This window comes from Puma concolor, chromosome E4, assembly GCF_028749965.1.
Source record: "Puma concolor isolate L17-30 chromosome E4, mPumCon1.1.hap2, whole genome shotgun sequence".
Lineage (NCBI taxonomy): Eukaryota > Metazoa > Chordata > Mammalia > Carnivora > Felidae > Puma > Puma concolor.
The window spans coordinates 14,653,821-14,667,465 of record NC_141683.1 but is presented as its reverse complement, the minus strand read 5'-3'; the positions used below and the strand labels follow the sequence as shown (position 1 = coordinate 14,667,465).

Below are 13,645 nucleotides of genomic sequence, written 5' to 3'. Positions count from 1 at the left end.
CTAAGTAAATAAATAATGTAATGCTACTAAGAACTAAGTAAAAGTGAATTAACACATGTTTTTAAAAGGCATTTAAAGATATTAAGTAGAATTTAATAATAACAATAAGAATGTTTTTACTTAATTTCAAATTATATATCAGACAGTTGGATGATTTAGCCCTTTGTGCCTCAGAAGAATAAATGACAAAATCATGTAAGTAAAGAATCAGAATAGATTAAAGAAAAAAAGGTACCAGATCTAAAAGGAAAGGCCCTGATATGATCAAAATAATTCAGTAAAATTGCTGATAATTTTTGTCTATCAATCCTTTTGTATGGAGTCTTAGAATTACAGGGGCACCTGGGTGGCTCAGTCGGTTGGGCACACGACTTTGGCTCAGTTTATGATCTCACAGGTCGAAGGCTCATGAGTTCGAGACCTGCATCGAGCTCTGTGCTGACATCTCAGAGCCTGGAGCCTGCTTCCGATTCTGTGACTCCCTGTCTCTCTCTGCCCCTCCCTTGCTTGCGCTCTGTCTCTCTCTCAAAAATAAATAAACATTAAATTTTTTTTAAAGAATAATAAAGACTAATCATAAGCCTAAAGAAGTATTTAAAAAAGCAAGGTATTTTCAAGAATGGTACATCATTTAGTATCAGGCATCAGTTAATGTATGTTTTACTAGCTTTTGCTTTGGGAAGCTTTAGAAACAATATGAAAATATGAAATTTTTTTTTAAAATTTTTTTTCAACGTTTTTTTATTTATTTTTGGGACAGAGAGAGACAGAGTATGAACGGGGGAGGGGCAGAGAGAGAGGGAGACACAGAATCGGAAACAGGCTCCAGGCTCCGAGCCATCAGCCTGACGCGGGGCTCGAACTCACGAACCGCGAGATCATGACCTGGCTGAAGTCGGACGCTTAACCAACTGCGCCACCCAGGCGCCCAAAAATATGAAATTATTTAATTGGAGTTTTAAATGAGGTGAAAGCAGAGGAAAAGAACTTTCTAACTTTGAGAAGTAAAAAATTATATTTGACTAATGAACTAAAAAAATGGAAGGCTTGGATACCAAGTCTGGAATTAAAGAGAAAGATATGGGTTGAAGCAAGAAATCTAGATGCCACTAGTGTTTCTATAAAACACTTAGATGCACTGCCCCCAAGGTTGAGCTGAGTGTGTGAATGAGTGTGAATATGTGTGAGTGTGTGTCTCATTTTGGCTAGCAATCTACTGCAGGCTATGACCACTCAAAAACTATGCCTGTTAATTATTAAATATTGACAGTGATACGTAGTAAGTAGTGGTTTTAAAAAATTAAAATTGTGTCTGCTTTCATGTATTTATTTTTTAAAAACATTTTGTGTTTCCCTAAGTTTTTATTTGTGTTTTCAAAGGTTTTAGGGTATGTAAAAATGACAACACAAAGAAGAGACTCTGAGACGCTCATTCAATGTTAGATGAGGGATAATATACAATAAACTTAAGACTAAAAGCCACAGTAAGAAAATGGATAGAGAACTTTTTTAAAGTTCATTTAGTTATTTTGAGAGAGAGTATGAGTGGAGGAGGGGCAGAGAGAGCGAGAGAGAGAGAGGGAGAGAGAGTATCCCAAGCATGTTCCTTGCTGTCAGCGCGGAGCCCAATGAGGGGCTCGACCTCATGCACCGTGGTATCATGACATGGGCCAAAACCAAGAGTCAGATGCTTAGTTGATGGAGCCACCCAGGTGCCCCGTGAAAATGGACAGAGAACTCTTCAGAAATAGAAGGACGGCTAGAAAATAAAACCTCACAGACTAATGACACGGAAATGTCAGATGGGAATAATCAAAAATATATAAACAACGCGGATGAATGCAAGACAGGAAACCATTAACCTCAAGCACTGCGAGGCAAAATCTTGGTGGATCACAGCAAACGAATATAAGAGGATAATGTTATGGTGAAAAGTTTTCACACCACTCAGTGTCTGATACACCTGCTCCAGGATAAGGGCTTCCCCCCAGGGAATAAAAAATGGAAGCAGCAAACTAAAAGGAAGATGAGTGGCACTAATATTGCTTGAATCAATGAGATTATATCATACCTCTGTTTATAATTTGAGTTTAAGTTAGTTTACATTATATCTATGTTAAGAATGAGTCCAAAGTTTGATGCCAGGACCCATTAAGTATCATGACTGAGAAGATGGAGAATGTTAATGATGTTTACAACAAACGCAGGAGCAAAGAAAACACATTTGTATTTCATTAATAACTCTGTGGATATGATTAATGGCATGTTATGCCGAGCACTGCTGATGGCGGCTGAAGCTCGGGAGCGATGGGTGAAGAGTGCGAAGCCAGTTGGGGGACCCAGAGGAACACTGCCCTTTCGGGAGGAAGAAGCGCAGGATACCGTGACAGAGTCCACTGCTGATGAGGTAGGGCTTCCTGAGAGAACTGACTGGAATTATTGAAGTACGTTGGTTGTTTAAAGGAGACTTCAATAGGTTGTCACCTCTCGGGTACTGTTAGCCATAAAAGAAGTCTCAGAGTTGGAAGAGACACAATTGCCCTGTGCCCATCACCGACTGAAAGAGCCTAGATGAACAGTAAAGTGGATGTGGCCAAAAAAAAAAGAGACATAGGGTAAACTGGATGCCTGGAACACTACCGAATCGCATTATACCCCTTTATGGAGGTCTTGAAGATTCTCCTGCGGAGCTGAGGGCGAGAGGTAGTACACCCCACAGGCGACAGCCATCACTGCACGGCCCTGGATTCATTCAGGGCATCCGCGAGGACTGCCCACCCGAGGAGCCTGCCTCAGAATCTCAGCTTTGAGTCATTAATGGCAGACCACTTGTGCATTTATCTTTTCGTACCTGCCTGCTATGTTTTGTGAGGAAATGATCCTAAAATTTATTGATTTAATGCCTTGCAGTTCTCTCTTCTAACCTTTATATTTTCCACAAGTTGAGAAAGGGAAGTGCAGTCAGTCATCCAAAAGGGGTAAGAAAAGTCAAGACGATATTAAAAATACTAGGAAGAAAATGGCTTTCAAGAAAGAAACGGAGAAAAACACATATAAATAAGGAAGGTGAAGAATTTTGTGCCTTGCGCTTAATAAAACTGGTAACAAAAATTAAACTTGAGTGAGTCTTTCTCTCCTTGGGCTGATTTCACCTTTACAAACTGCCCCGTGCCAAGCACAAATGTTACGCTTAGAAACACAAGAAAACATACTGCATCCACAAAACAAGACACGGAGGATCTATGAAATGAATGTTCAAGGAAACAAGGTGAGCTCTTGGAAATGAAAAGTGTAAGGGAATTTTTTTTTTTTTAATCAATAAAAGGTTTGGGATATAACATTGATAAAATTGCCCAGAAATCTTTGAAGACAACAACATATAAAAGAGAAGTTAAGAAAAATTGGAGGATCATTGGAGGGCACTCCAACATCCAAATCGCAAGAGAGCAGAGAAAATGGAAACCATCGAGAACTACAGGCACTAGAGTAATGCCTTCAAAATCCTGGGGCAAAAATGGGTCTCAAATCAGAATTCAATTACCAGCCGAATCAATCAGTGTAAGACTAGAATAAACAGATTTTCAGACACACAAAGTCCCACAGATTTAACCACGACTGTTCTCTTTCTCAGAAAGCTCAGGAGAAATCATGGCGTGGGACCCAGGGAACAGGGAAATCCCATGTCAGAGAGTCGAGGGAAATCCCCAGGGCGGTAACGAAGAGAGATCGCAGGATATCAGCTGTGCAGCAGGTCCAGACGGCAAACAGTTCAGAATCGATTGAGAAATGAACAGCTCCAAGAGGGATGCCACCACGAAAAAGAACTGAGAGGAACCACACTGCTTTGTGGTGGTTGATGAACTGGGGTGAGGCACACAGAAAACAAAGCAATGAAAAACAAGACAGCTATCTCCGTGACAACAGGAAAACTATACATCTATGAATAATATTTACATACATAATCACATTAATGCAAACAATGAATATTGATTTGGTCGGACGATTATGATATAGCTGCTAGAGAGAGAGAGAGAAATGAAGATACCGTGTGTGTGTGCGTGTGTGTGCGTGTGTAAGGCATACAGCAGGAAGTCAGTAGGTAGTATCGAACTAAGAACTTCAAGAAATAGTAATATAAGCATGTAATTTAGGTTGATACTAGAAGAAATGGCTAAAAGGGTTGAACGTGTTTTCTTCTGCAGGGTAAACTCGGACAACGGGGAAGGACAGGTCTCGGGCCTGCTGTCCGTTGTTATAAGTCTTATAGAATGATTTGACATTCTAAACTAGGTACAAGAAAAATATAATAAAAACATAACATTTAACAAGTGCTTAGGAAACACGCATGTGGAAATAACAATACCACACTTGGAAAGAAAATGGCTTTCAAGAAAGAAACATGGAAAAATACATGTAAATAAGCTAACATTTGAGCGCTTCCATTTTAAATGCCTTACAGGCATTGACTCACCTATTTCTCACAACAATGTTATGGGGCAGGTACTACCATCTTCTCTGTTTCACAGATAAGTAAACTGAGGGACAGAGAGGTTAAGGATTTTGCTCAGGATCACCTAGCTGGTGAGTGGAGAAGTGGGAACAAGAAGGCAGGCCCTCTAACTGTAGAGGCCCCTCCGTGGACTCAATCAGAGCACTTTACTGCTGCGGATTCAATTTTAAATTCATTCTACAAGTATTTTATGTAACAAATAATTTTTTTACATCATCTTCTTAGCTTGCTTTCATATATATTTTTTTAAGTTTATTTATTTATTTTTGAGAGAGAGAGAGAGAGAGAGAGAGAGAGAGAGAGAGCGCACAAGTGGGGGAGGGACAGAGAGAGGGAGACAGAGAATCCAAGCAGACTCCAGGCTCTCAGCTGTCAGCATACAGCCCAACGAGGGGCTCGAACCCATGAACCAGGGGATCATGGCCTGAGCCGAAGTCGGACGCTTAACCGACTGAGCCACCCAGGCGCCCCGTAACGAATATTTATCGTCCACGCATCAGGCATTGTTTTTGGTATTGGGGATACACCAGTATGAAAAGCAAAGGCCTGCCCTCATGAAGCTTAAAGAGAAGGGCGACAGGGACAATCAGGAGACAGATTAAGCAGAGTTTAATGGTCCCTGTGGACAGAGCTTTTTTCACACTGACGAGACAGACTTGACGGAGACGGGAAGCTCTAAAGATAGCTGCAGGGAGAGGGAACAAACAGCACGTGCTAGGGCCCTGAGGCTTGAGTGGGGTCCATGTGCTAGGGGAACAGGAAGCTGGGGGAACAGGATGAAGACTACCGTGCAGGAGTAGAAGAGTAAGACTAAGTAAAGTGGGAGAAGATGACAGGGAGGAAGCAACGAAGGGCTGGGCCTGATCACAGACGGCCTTGATGGCCAACATAAAGACTTTGAAATGATATGGAAAGCCAAGGGGGGGATTTTATTTAAAATTTATTAGAGAAGATCTTTATTGAGGTGTAGTTGACATAAGCAAAATGCACAGTTAAATGTACAATTGGATAAGCTCCGACATAGGTATATACATGTGAAACCATCCTCACAGTCGAGACAACAAAGATACTCATCAACCCAACAGTTTCTTTATGCCCTCTGGTAACCTTCTCTCCAGTGCCTCCCTGGCCCTCGTCCCATGCCCATGCAATGACTCATCTGCTTCCTGCCAGGTTAACATGCTCTTGATGCCCACTATTTTAGATCGTCTTTTGAAAAGCCTCATGAATCACACATCATTGTTATTATCACTTTATATAGACAAGGGTTGTTTAAATTTACCTAAATCTTTACCAGTTTATTGGCTCTGCATTCATTCTTGCATCTCAGACTTTCCTTGGGAGATCCTTTTTTGGAAACACATCTTTTAAAAATTCTTCTAGCCAAGGTCTGTTGGTAGTAAATGTCCTTCGTTTTTGAACATCTGAAAATGTGTTTACTTCAAGTTCACACAGGAAAGATGTTCTTCTAGGTTGCCAATCTATGTTCACTTAGTCCACTGTGTTCTAGTTTCATTGTTGCTACCAAGAAATCTGATGGATAGCTAGCATTCCTTAGTAGACAATTTATCCTTTCTTTCTGGATTCTTTTCAGATCTTCTCTTATTTTTGGTGTACTACAGCATATACTACTAGGTATGGGTTTATGTTTATTTATTCCACTTAGTATTAGTTGTGCTTTCTGTATGTGCAGCTGTGGATCTGTAACATTTGTCAGTTTGGGGAATTCTTAGCCAGTATCTCTTTAAATACCATGCTTTCCCCCCCCCCCTTTTTTTTTAGCATTTTTATATTCTTTATCAAAGACTCTGATTAAACATATCTTAGACTTTTTTCTGTGTCTCTTAACCACTCTTTCATTTTTCCAACTCCTTGTGTTTTTATGCTATATTCTGGTCTATTTCGTGGACATATCTCCATTTCACTGATTACCTCTTTAATAATCATATTTCTCATTTCTGGTGATTATCTGGCTTTTATTAAACTTTGCCTATTAATGCCAATAGTGATCTGCTGCCTGCTCATTTTATTTCCATAAATATTTCATCCATAGTTATTTGTAATTGATACATGTACATTTTATCCTGATTATGGTTATAATTTTAGGATCTCACATTCTTAGGGGTAAGTGTATTGGTTTTACTTTGACTATCACTGATGGTCAACTTACATGTTTGACAGTTCTTGACTGCCTAACTTAGGCAAGCTAGTGGGTTCTCAGTTGAGTTTAATTTGTACAACGTTGTACTTTAAAGCTGTATTGCTTGCTTGGGAACGTTAAACACAGCAGCTAGTGCACTAGCAATGGGAAGTCATGGAGGCAATGGTCTGCGGTCAGTTATCCTGTTAAAATTTGAGCAAGTGTAAATCTAAGGGCAGTAGTTCTGATCAATATTCTGATTGCCATTTTCATCTAAATAAAAATTAAGTCTTCAGAAACACCACATGCAAAATTTGAAAATGTACGTCTGAAACAATCAACTGGAATAATAATAATTCTGTTAAAGGGGAAAAAAATAACACTGACTCAGCAATATAAAATGAACAAGAATCTAGAAGCACATCTTAAAAACAACATATTTTCTATAAATTCATCTATATATTATTAGTATAAAAACACATGTTGCTTCTCAGAAGGTCTAAGTACCATTTAAGTTTGGGGAAAAAGACTAATTCTTCTTTTTTAAATTAAAAAATAAAATGATTATTGTAAATCCTGACCTAATATTCATCAGTTATGAGAAACAGAAACTTTCTTTTCTTTTTAAAATTCATTATTTTTTACCAGCTTTAAAAAATATAGAAATAAAATGGTGTCTCTCTATTCATTACTAGTAATCTTGAAATATATTCTAATAAACGATGCATAAAATATTTCAAACTCTTTGGAACCAGAGTCAACCCAACTGTAATTCAGCCCATTCCTATTGGTATGCAAAACAAGACAAAACAAAACAAAACAAGAGAGAGAGAGAGACATATAATCAGAAATAGAAGTGATTTTGAATTGCTTACCTGCTGGCTGTTTTCACAGAACAGTTTTTCTTGTGTCCTCTTTCAGCTCGGTTATCTCTCAGAAGCTGATGCTACATAACGTGTCAAGACAAAGTTGTAGAAACAAAAATATTTTCATTATATTATTTTTAAGTAGAAAAAGTTCTCATTCAAAGGGACACTATTTGTTCACTTGCAGTGCTTTTCTTTCTCCCCCTCCCCCCCCCCACTGGTTTCTCTCAAAACAAAGACTGTGATTTTTGCTAGGGACGCCATGGACACTCTTGTAAAACTGTTAGTAAGAGTTGGCAGTCCAGTGCTTTCCCGGCAGCAAAATCGCTCTTACAGCCACTTCATTACAGTCCACAACCAGAGGTTCTAGAACTCAGCTCTAATCCTGGTTCTCTGGAGTTGTCTTGGTTAAAGGAACATAACCTCTCTTGCCAATGGCCTCTGCCATTGCGTTCAAGTGTGAATTTTTTGAGACTTTGTCATTTCTGCTGACATAAAAGATCTAATACTATTTTCTCTGTATCTACTGGCCTAACATGGTAAAGAAACACACTTAAAACATTCTTTTTCAAAGAAATTATTGGCTTGGAAATATATAATTAGAAAGTATGTATATGTATTTGATCGCCTCCTCAAAATGCTTCACCATCCACTTCCTTTCACACTTGCTTTACCCTAACTAATTGGAAAGAAAAAAAAAAAAAAAAACAGAATAGTCAATACTCTTTACTATGTGTTCACTCAAACTGTAGCTTATCTTATTTATGCAGAAATATAATTATACACAAGGCTGGGCCAAAAAGAAGTTGCATAGCATATTAGAAATGAACCCTAACACACAACAGAAATCGTGGAAGTAATAATGCAGGATAGGTCTACGTTCTAATCCCAGCTGTGCCAGTAACTAACAAGTTACCAGGTTTTAACAACAGATTTACCACTTACAAACTGTGTAATCTCAGGCAAAGTACTTAACCTCCACGTCCATCCGTAAAATGGGAGATAATAATAGTATCTACCTGTAGGGCCACTGTGAATGTTAAACAAGATAAACCATGTGAAATGCTTCGCACCATGACCAAAACATAAGTGCTGAGAAAATGGTTCAAATGCTACCATTATGATTATGATTAATGAACCTGGGTGTCAGTGGGTATTGTCTGACCAGGATCAATACCTTTTGATAAAAAAATGCTGTGAACTATTTAATGACATTATTTAGAATCAGTTATAAAGACATATAGCCATCTTCGAGAAGGAATATAACTTAATTAGATCACCAAGAACAGGAATGTCTTAACTAAGTGTATCTTAAAACTCTCTTAAATACCTACTTCTTTCCTTCCCCACTGCCACCTTCCTAGTCCAGACTATCATTGTCTCTTGCTTACAGCGGCCTCCCTGACTCCAGACTCGCTCCCATCCAATTCATTCTCCACACTGCAGCCAGTAATTCTAAAATTAGATCTGGCTACATTACTCTCTGCAGATAAACCCCCAAGTCTTGTACAAGGCTTCCATGGCCATTCATAACTTGATTACATTTCTAAACTCCTAATTTATCACGCTTCCTCCTACTTCCAACCTAACCTTCTTACTTCTTCTTTTTAAAAACTCTAATTCCAGCTAACACGCAGGTTAAATATTAGTATCGGGTGTACAATATAGTGATTTGACAATTCTACGTGCTCATTGTGCTAAGTGTACTTACTCTTAATCCCCTGGTCTATTTCACCCGTCCTTCCACCCACCTCTCCTCTGGTGACGGTCACTAACCCCCTTCTTTCGAAATTACATATCCTGGTCACCCTGAGCCTGTTAGACTGGGGTGTGTCCCACATTCTTGCTCACCTGTGGCCCTTGGCTTCCGTTATGCATTGTGCTTGCACCTCCAAGGTCCAGCACAATGTCTGGAACATTTTTAGTGCTCAATAAATATTTGTTGAATGAATGAATGATTGAATAAGTGAGATAAAGATATAGGGAGTGAGATCTAGTATCTGATAGGTAGTGAAGCTAGAGCTCATTATTACTACTTACAGAAAATGGCAACAACCATTTATCTTAAGTCCATTAATCTGAAAGTGTTTCAATTTAGAAACACTTCGTACCATGAAAACTAAATTGTTTCTGAAAAAAAAATAATTAATTACTTTGGCATTTCTAAGTCTAGTGCCTTTAAAAATATATATATACAAACCAACATTTGTGACACAGATAGCTAGAGGTGAGATGATAAAATCTCTACCTCCACCTGAAATGAATAGTAGTTAACTAACTTTTCTAATTTTAAGATAAAAGACAGATATGTGCACACTCTTCCTGAAGTTTGTGTGAAAGCAGTGAAAACAAAGAACTCAAAATCCCCAACACAACAGTCTGGAATAAGAAAAGAATGCTACAGTTCAGTTTTGAAAATGCAACAGTAATGGCCCAAGTAAATATTAGACTGTCCCTAGTAGGTCTGGATAGTTCTCAGATCTCAGTTCTGGATCAGCTTAAACAAGCTAGCACCTTCTGTGAACTCTGATGTTAGAGCTCTTTCTATGAGACTTATATGAGAATTTCTTTTCTTCCTCAAATGTATAGTTTTGATGGGCTTTGTGTATAAAAAGAGACACACACTGGAATTATTTAATACAATACTCCTATGTTAAAAAGCCATCACAAATTTTCTCACTGTATCAGCACAACTCTAATTCTGGGTATATCTTTTGCAACCTCAGATAGGGGTGCCTGGGTGGCTCAGTGGGGTTAAGCTTTGGCTCAGGCCACGATCTCGTGGTTTGTGGGTTTGAGCGCCGCATTGGGCTCTGTGCTGACAGCTTGGAGCCTGGAGCCTGTTTTGGATTCTGTGTCTCCCTCTCTCTCTGCCCCTCCCCTGCTTGTGCTCTGTCTCTCTTCTCTCTCAAAAATAAACATTAAAAACATTTTTAAATCAAACTCAGATAAAAAAATATAAACTCAGATCTATGGGTCATGAATCTCATAAGTGAATATGGGAGTCTAGATCTTTTAAGGGGCAAAGATGAAAAAATCCAGAATGTTATTAGAATAGAAAGTATATATTTGTATTTGAGAGCTTCTCAGCACATTTCTGCTATGCCCCAAAGAACAAGAGAAAGGATGGAAGAGTGGGGTGGGCTAGGGGGCGGAATCAGGTCATGAATTCAAGATAAAAGACACAGGGTCCTTGAGCTCTAATAAGTAAGAGTAGATCCTCAGGGTTTTTTGAGAAATTCCTCCCTCTCCTTACTGATAATTCTTCTGTTTCCTTGGACTACTATCAGTGTCACAAGTGAGGTCAATTTTCAGGATTCTGACTCGACAACGTCAACTCTGATTAATAACAGAACTTCTGAATATGGTGCGAAGTGCTTCTTACCTTCCAACTTTCAGATTGCTGGACTTAGGCCAGACGGAGACACAATTCCCTGATTAGTGACCTGCAGATGTATATTAAAGAATGACTCGCATAAGAATTATGTTAAAATTCATTAACACAAAACCTAGTACAACGTGAGGTTTCCGAAAGGTGCACAATTTTTAAAACTGCTGAACTAAACCAGGAAGGGAAGTGTTCCTCGTGGCTGATGGTTCTTACTGTGAGAAAGGGAGCTGGGAACTGCCGTGGCTATTCATGATATTTTTACGGGCTTCACTACAAATTTCAAATCTCTAGCACAAGAGAAGAAGCCAAGAGAAGTCTTCTTCCACAGCAATCCTCTCTTTACCACCTGGTATTCAGAGGCGCTCAAGAGCATGTGTGTTCCTTGTTAGCAGCCACTTCTCAGTAATTTCTCAAATGTCTACAGAACTTCAAGTCTCGTCACACGTGGGCTCTCAGTGTCCTCACCTTAAAAGGAGAACTAGCACCCAAACTGTGATCTGTGATTCCTGAAGATACTTGTAAATTCAGTCAAAATGTCAAATCATTATGTTCAAAGAGGAAAAATCAGGATTAAGTCAGATGAAGCAAAACAAACAAACAAAAAAATGATGCTTCATATAGCTGTCGCTCTCTCTTTCCTTCCATTTCTGAACCGACTTTCATACTTCTCTTGAGCCCTTTATAACTGCCCTCTCTGTGGTTTTCTCAAATATTTCACAACATCCTGCCATTATTGCTTTCCTGCCCCAGATTAGAACCACCACAAGGGAAAAGCTATGTTGTTTTTCTGAACACCTTCTTTTGTAAGGAGAGAGAGTACCTGACTGATAATGGTCGACAGGTAATAGTCATTTAGTGAATGTGTAATAAAAGAGTGAGAAGTACGCAAGGTGTTAATGATTATGGGATTTAGCCCTAAAGAACAGAAAGAAGAATCCTAAAACAGGGGAAGTAGAAAGGAGTGGGATTTAAAAAAAAAAAAAAAAAAAAAAAAAAAAAGAAGCGGGGTTAATGTTATCATTTCTGTAGGTTGAGAAGTTGGTGTGGGAAAAATAAAAGGTGATCATGCCTGCTAACAGTAATTCATTCAACAGGGTGAAGGATTTTACCCTCTTTACGGTGTTGCATTTCATCGCTCGCATCTAGGGTTAGCAAAGTTTCCTGCGCTAGAGTTAGATTTGAGTTGAATTAAGAAATTCTTACCCTCAAAATGTAAGTGGTCTGTATGTATATTTGTATACGTACACACAGGTACAGCCATTCCTCATTATTCATGGATTCCATATTTCTGAATTTGCCTATTGGCTAAAATTTATGTGTAATGCTAAGATCGATACTTCCGGCACTTTTGCAGTCCTTCACAAACATGTGCACGGTGGTAAAAATTTGGGTCCCCTGTCATATGTTCTCCACCGAGGTCTGACAAGCTGATGCACTGTCTTCTTGTTTCAGCTTTCAGAGTGTAAACGAGTGTCTTTGTTGCAGTCTATTTAGTGCCACGTTTTTTTGCATTTTTCTGCTCTGGTTTTTGATTTTATCGTTTAAAATGGTCCTCAGGCAGGGGGCACCTGGGTGGCTCAGTTGGTTAAGTATCCAACTTCGCTCAGGTCATGATCTCACAGTTGGTGAGTTCATGTCCTGGATCGGGCTCTGGGCCGACAGCTCAGAGCCTAGAGCCTGCTTCAGATTCTGTGTCTCCCTCTCCCTCTGCCCCTCACCCACTCACACTCTGTCTCTCAATAATAAATAAACATTAAAAAAAATAATAAATAAAAAAATGGTCCTCAGGTATAGTACGGAAGTGTAGTCAAGTGCTCCCAAGTGCAAGGCTGCGAGGGACCTTACAGAGGAAACACGGGCATTAAAGAAGCTTTCATCAGGTATTAAGAATCAATGATACATATTAAATCAGCTATTGTTAAACACAGAACACACATGAAACAAGAAAAGGTCTTGATCAGTAACTGAAAATGTCCTGGCCTCTCATGAACCCAACCTTGTATTTTCCCTCCAGAGCAGTGTTTCGATATTTGCTACTTTCGTGTTCACATCGACTTTATAGAACATAGCTACTGCAGGTAATAAGAATCTACTGTGTTCATTAATTAATAACCTACATTCAATAATTAATAACCTGAAATTAATAACCTACATTAATTAACAACCTACATCAAAATGTGAAATGATGTATCAAAGTTTAAGCAAAAGGCTGATGCAAAAATTGGTAAAAAAAAAAAAAAATAAACCCAAAAACAAAAAACATCAGGCAACTTTCTTCTCTATAGAGAAGGCAAGTTTCTTCTCTATTAGCTATTAGTTGATTCTTTAACTGCAGGAAAAAAAAGCTTGACTGGAAACAACCAGTTATACTGTGAAATAAAATACAACTTTATAACATCACTTTAGTATTTCTAAAGGGTAGAAAAGAAGCTTTAAAAATTGTATTTGGAGATAATCTATATCCTGATGCGACTTACTACCAGAAGCAGAATCTTCTTGTAAGCTTTGTACACAGAGGGGCATGAACCATGCAGGAAAGCAGGAAGTCTAATTTTTACATTATGAATAATAAGATGAAAACGTCAAAGATATAACTTAGTTTGGTTAATTTCCAAATCTTTAGAAATACTGGTCCTTACTATACTATTGATGTGAGAAATATCTTTTAAAGGGGATAATTGCTCTCATGGAAAAGAGCAAGTTTACAAGCTACCTTTAAAACTGAATTCACATGATAT

The 13,645-nt window shown here is 38.6% G+C and overlaps 1 protein-coding gene across 2 annotated transcripts in view; it reads right to left on the bottom strand.

Moving 5' to 3' along the window:
• The window catches only part of GPATCH2 (G-patch domain containing 2), a 177,641-nt gene that overhangs the window by 35,849 nt on the left and 128,147 nt on the right, over nucleotides 1-13,645 (bottom strand). For both annotated transcript variants that reach the window (XM_086693314.1, XM_086693315.1), the window contains exon 8: nucleotides 7,526-7,596. In XM_086693314.1, coding sequence (XP_086549440.1) covers nucleotides 7,526-7,596 — 71 coding nt within the window. The remainder of the gene's footprint in view (nucleotides 1-7,525; nucleotides 7,597-13,645) is intronic.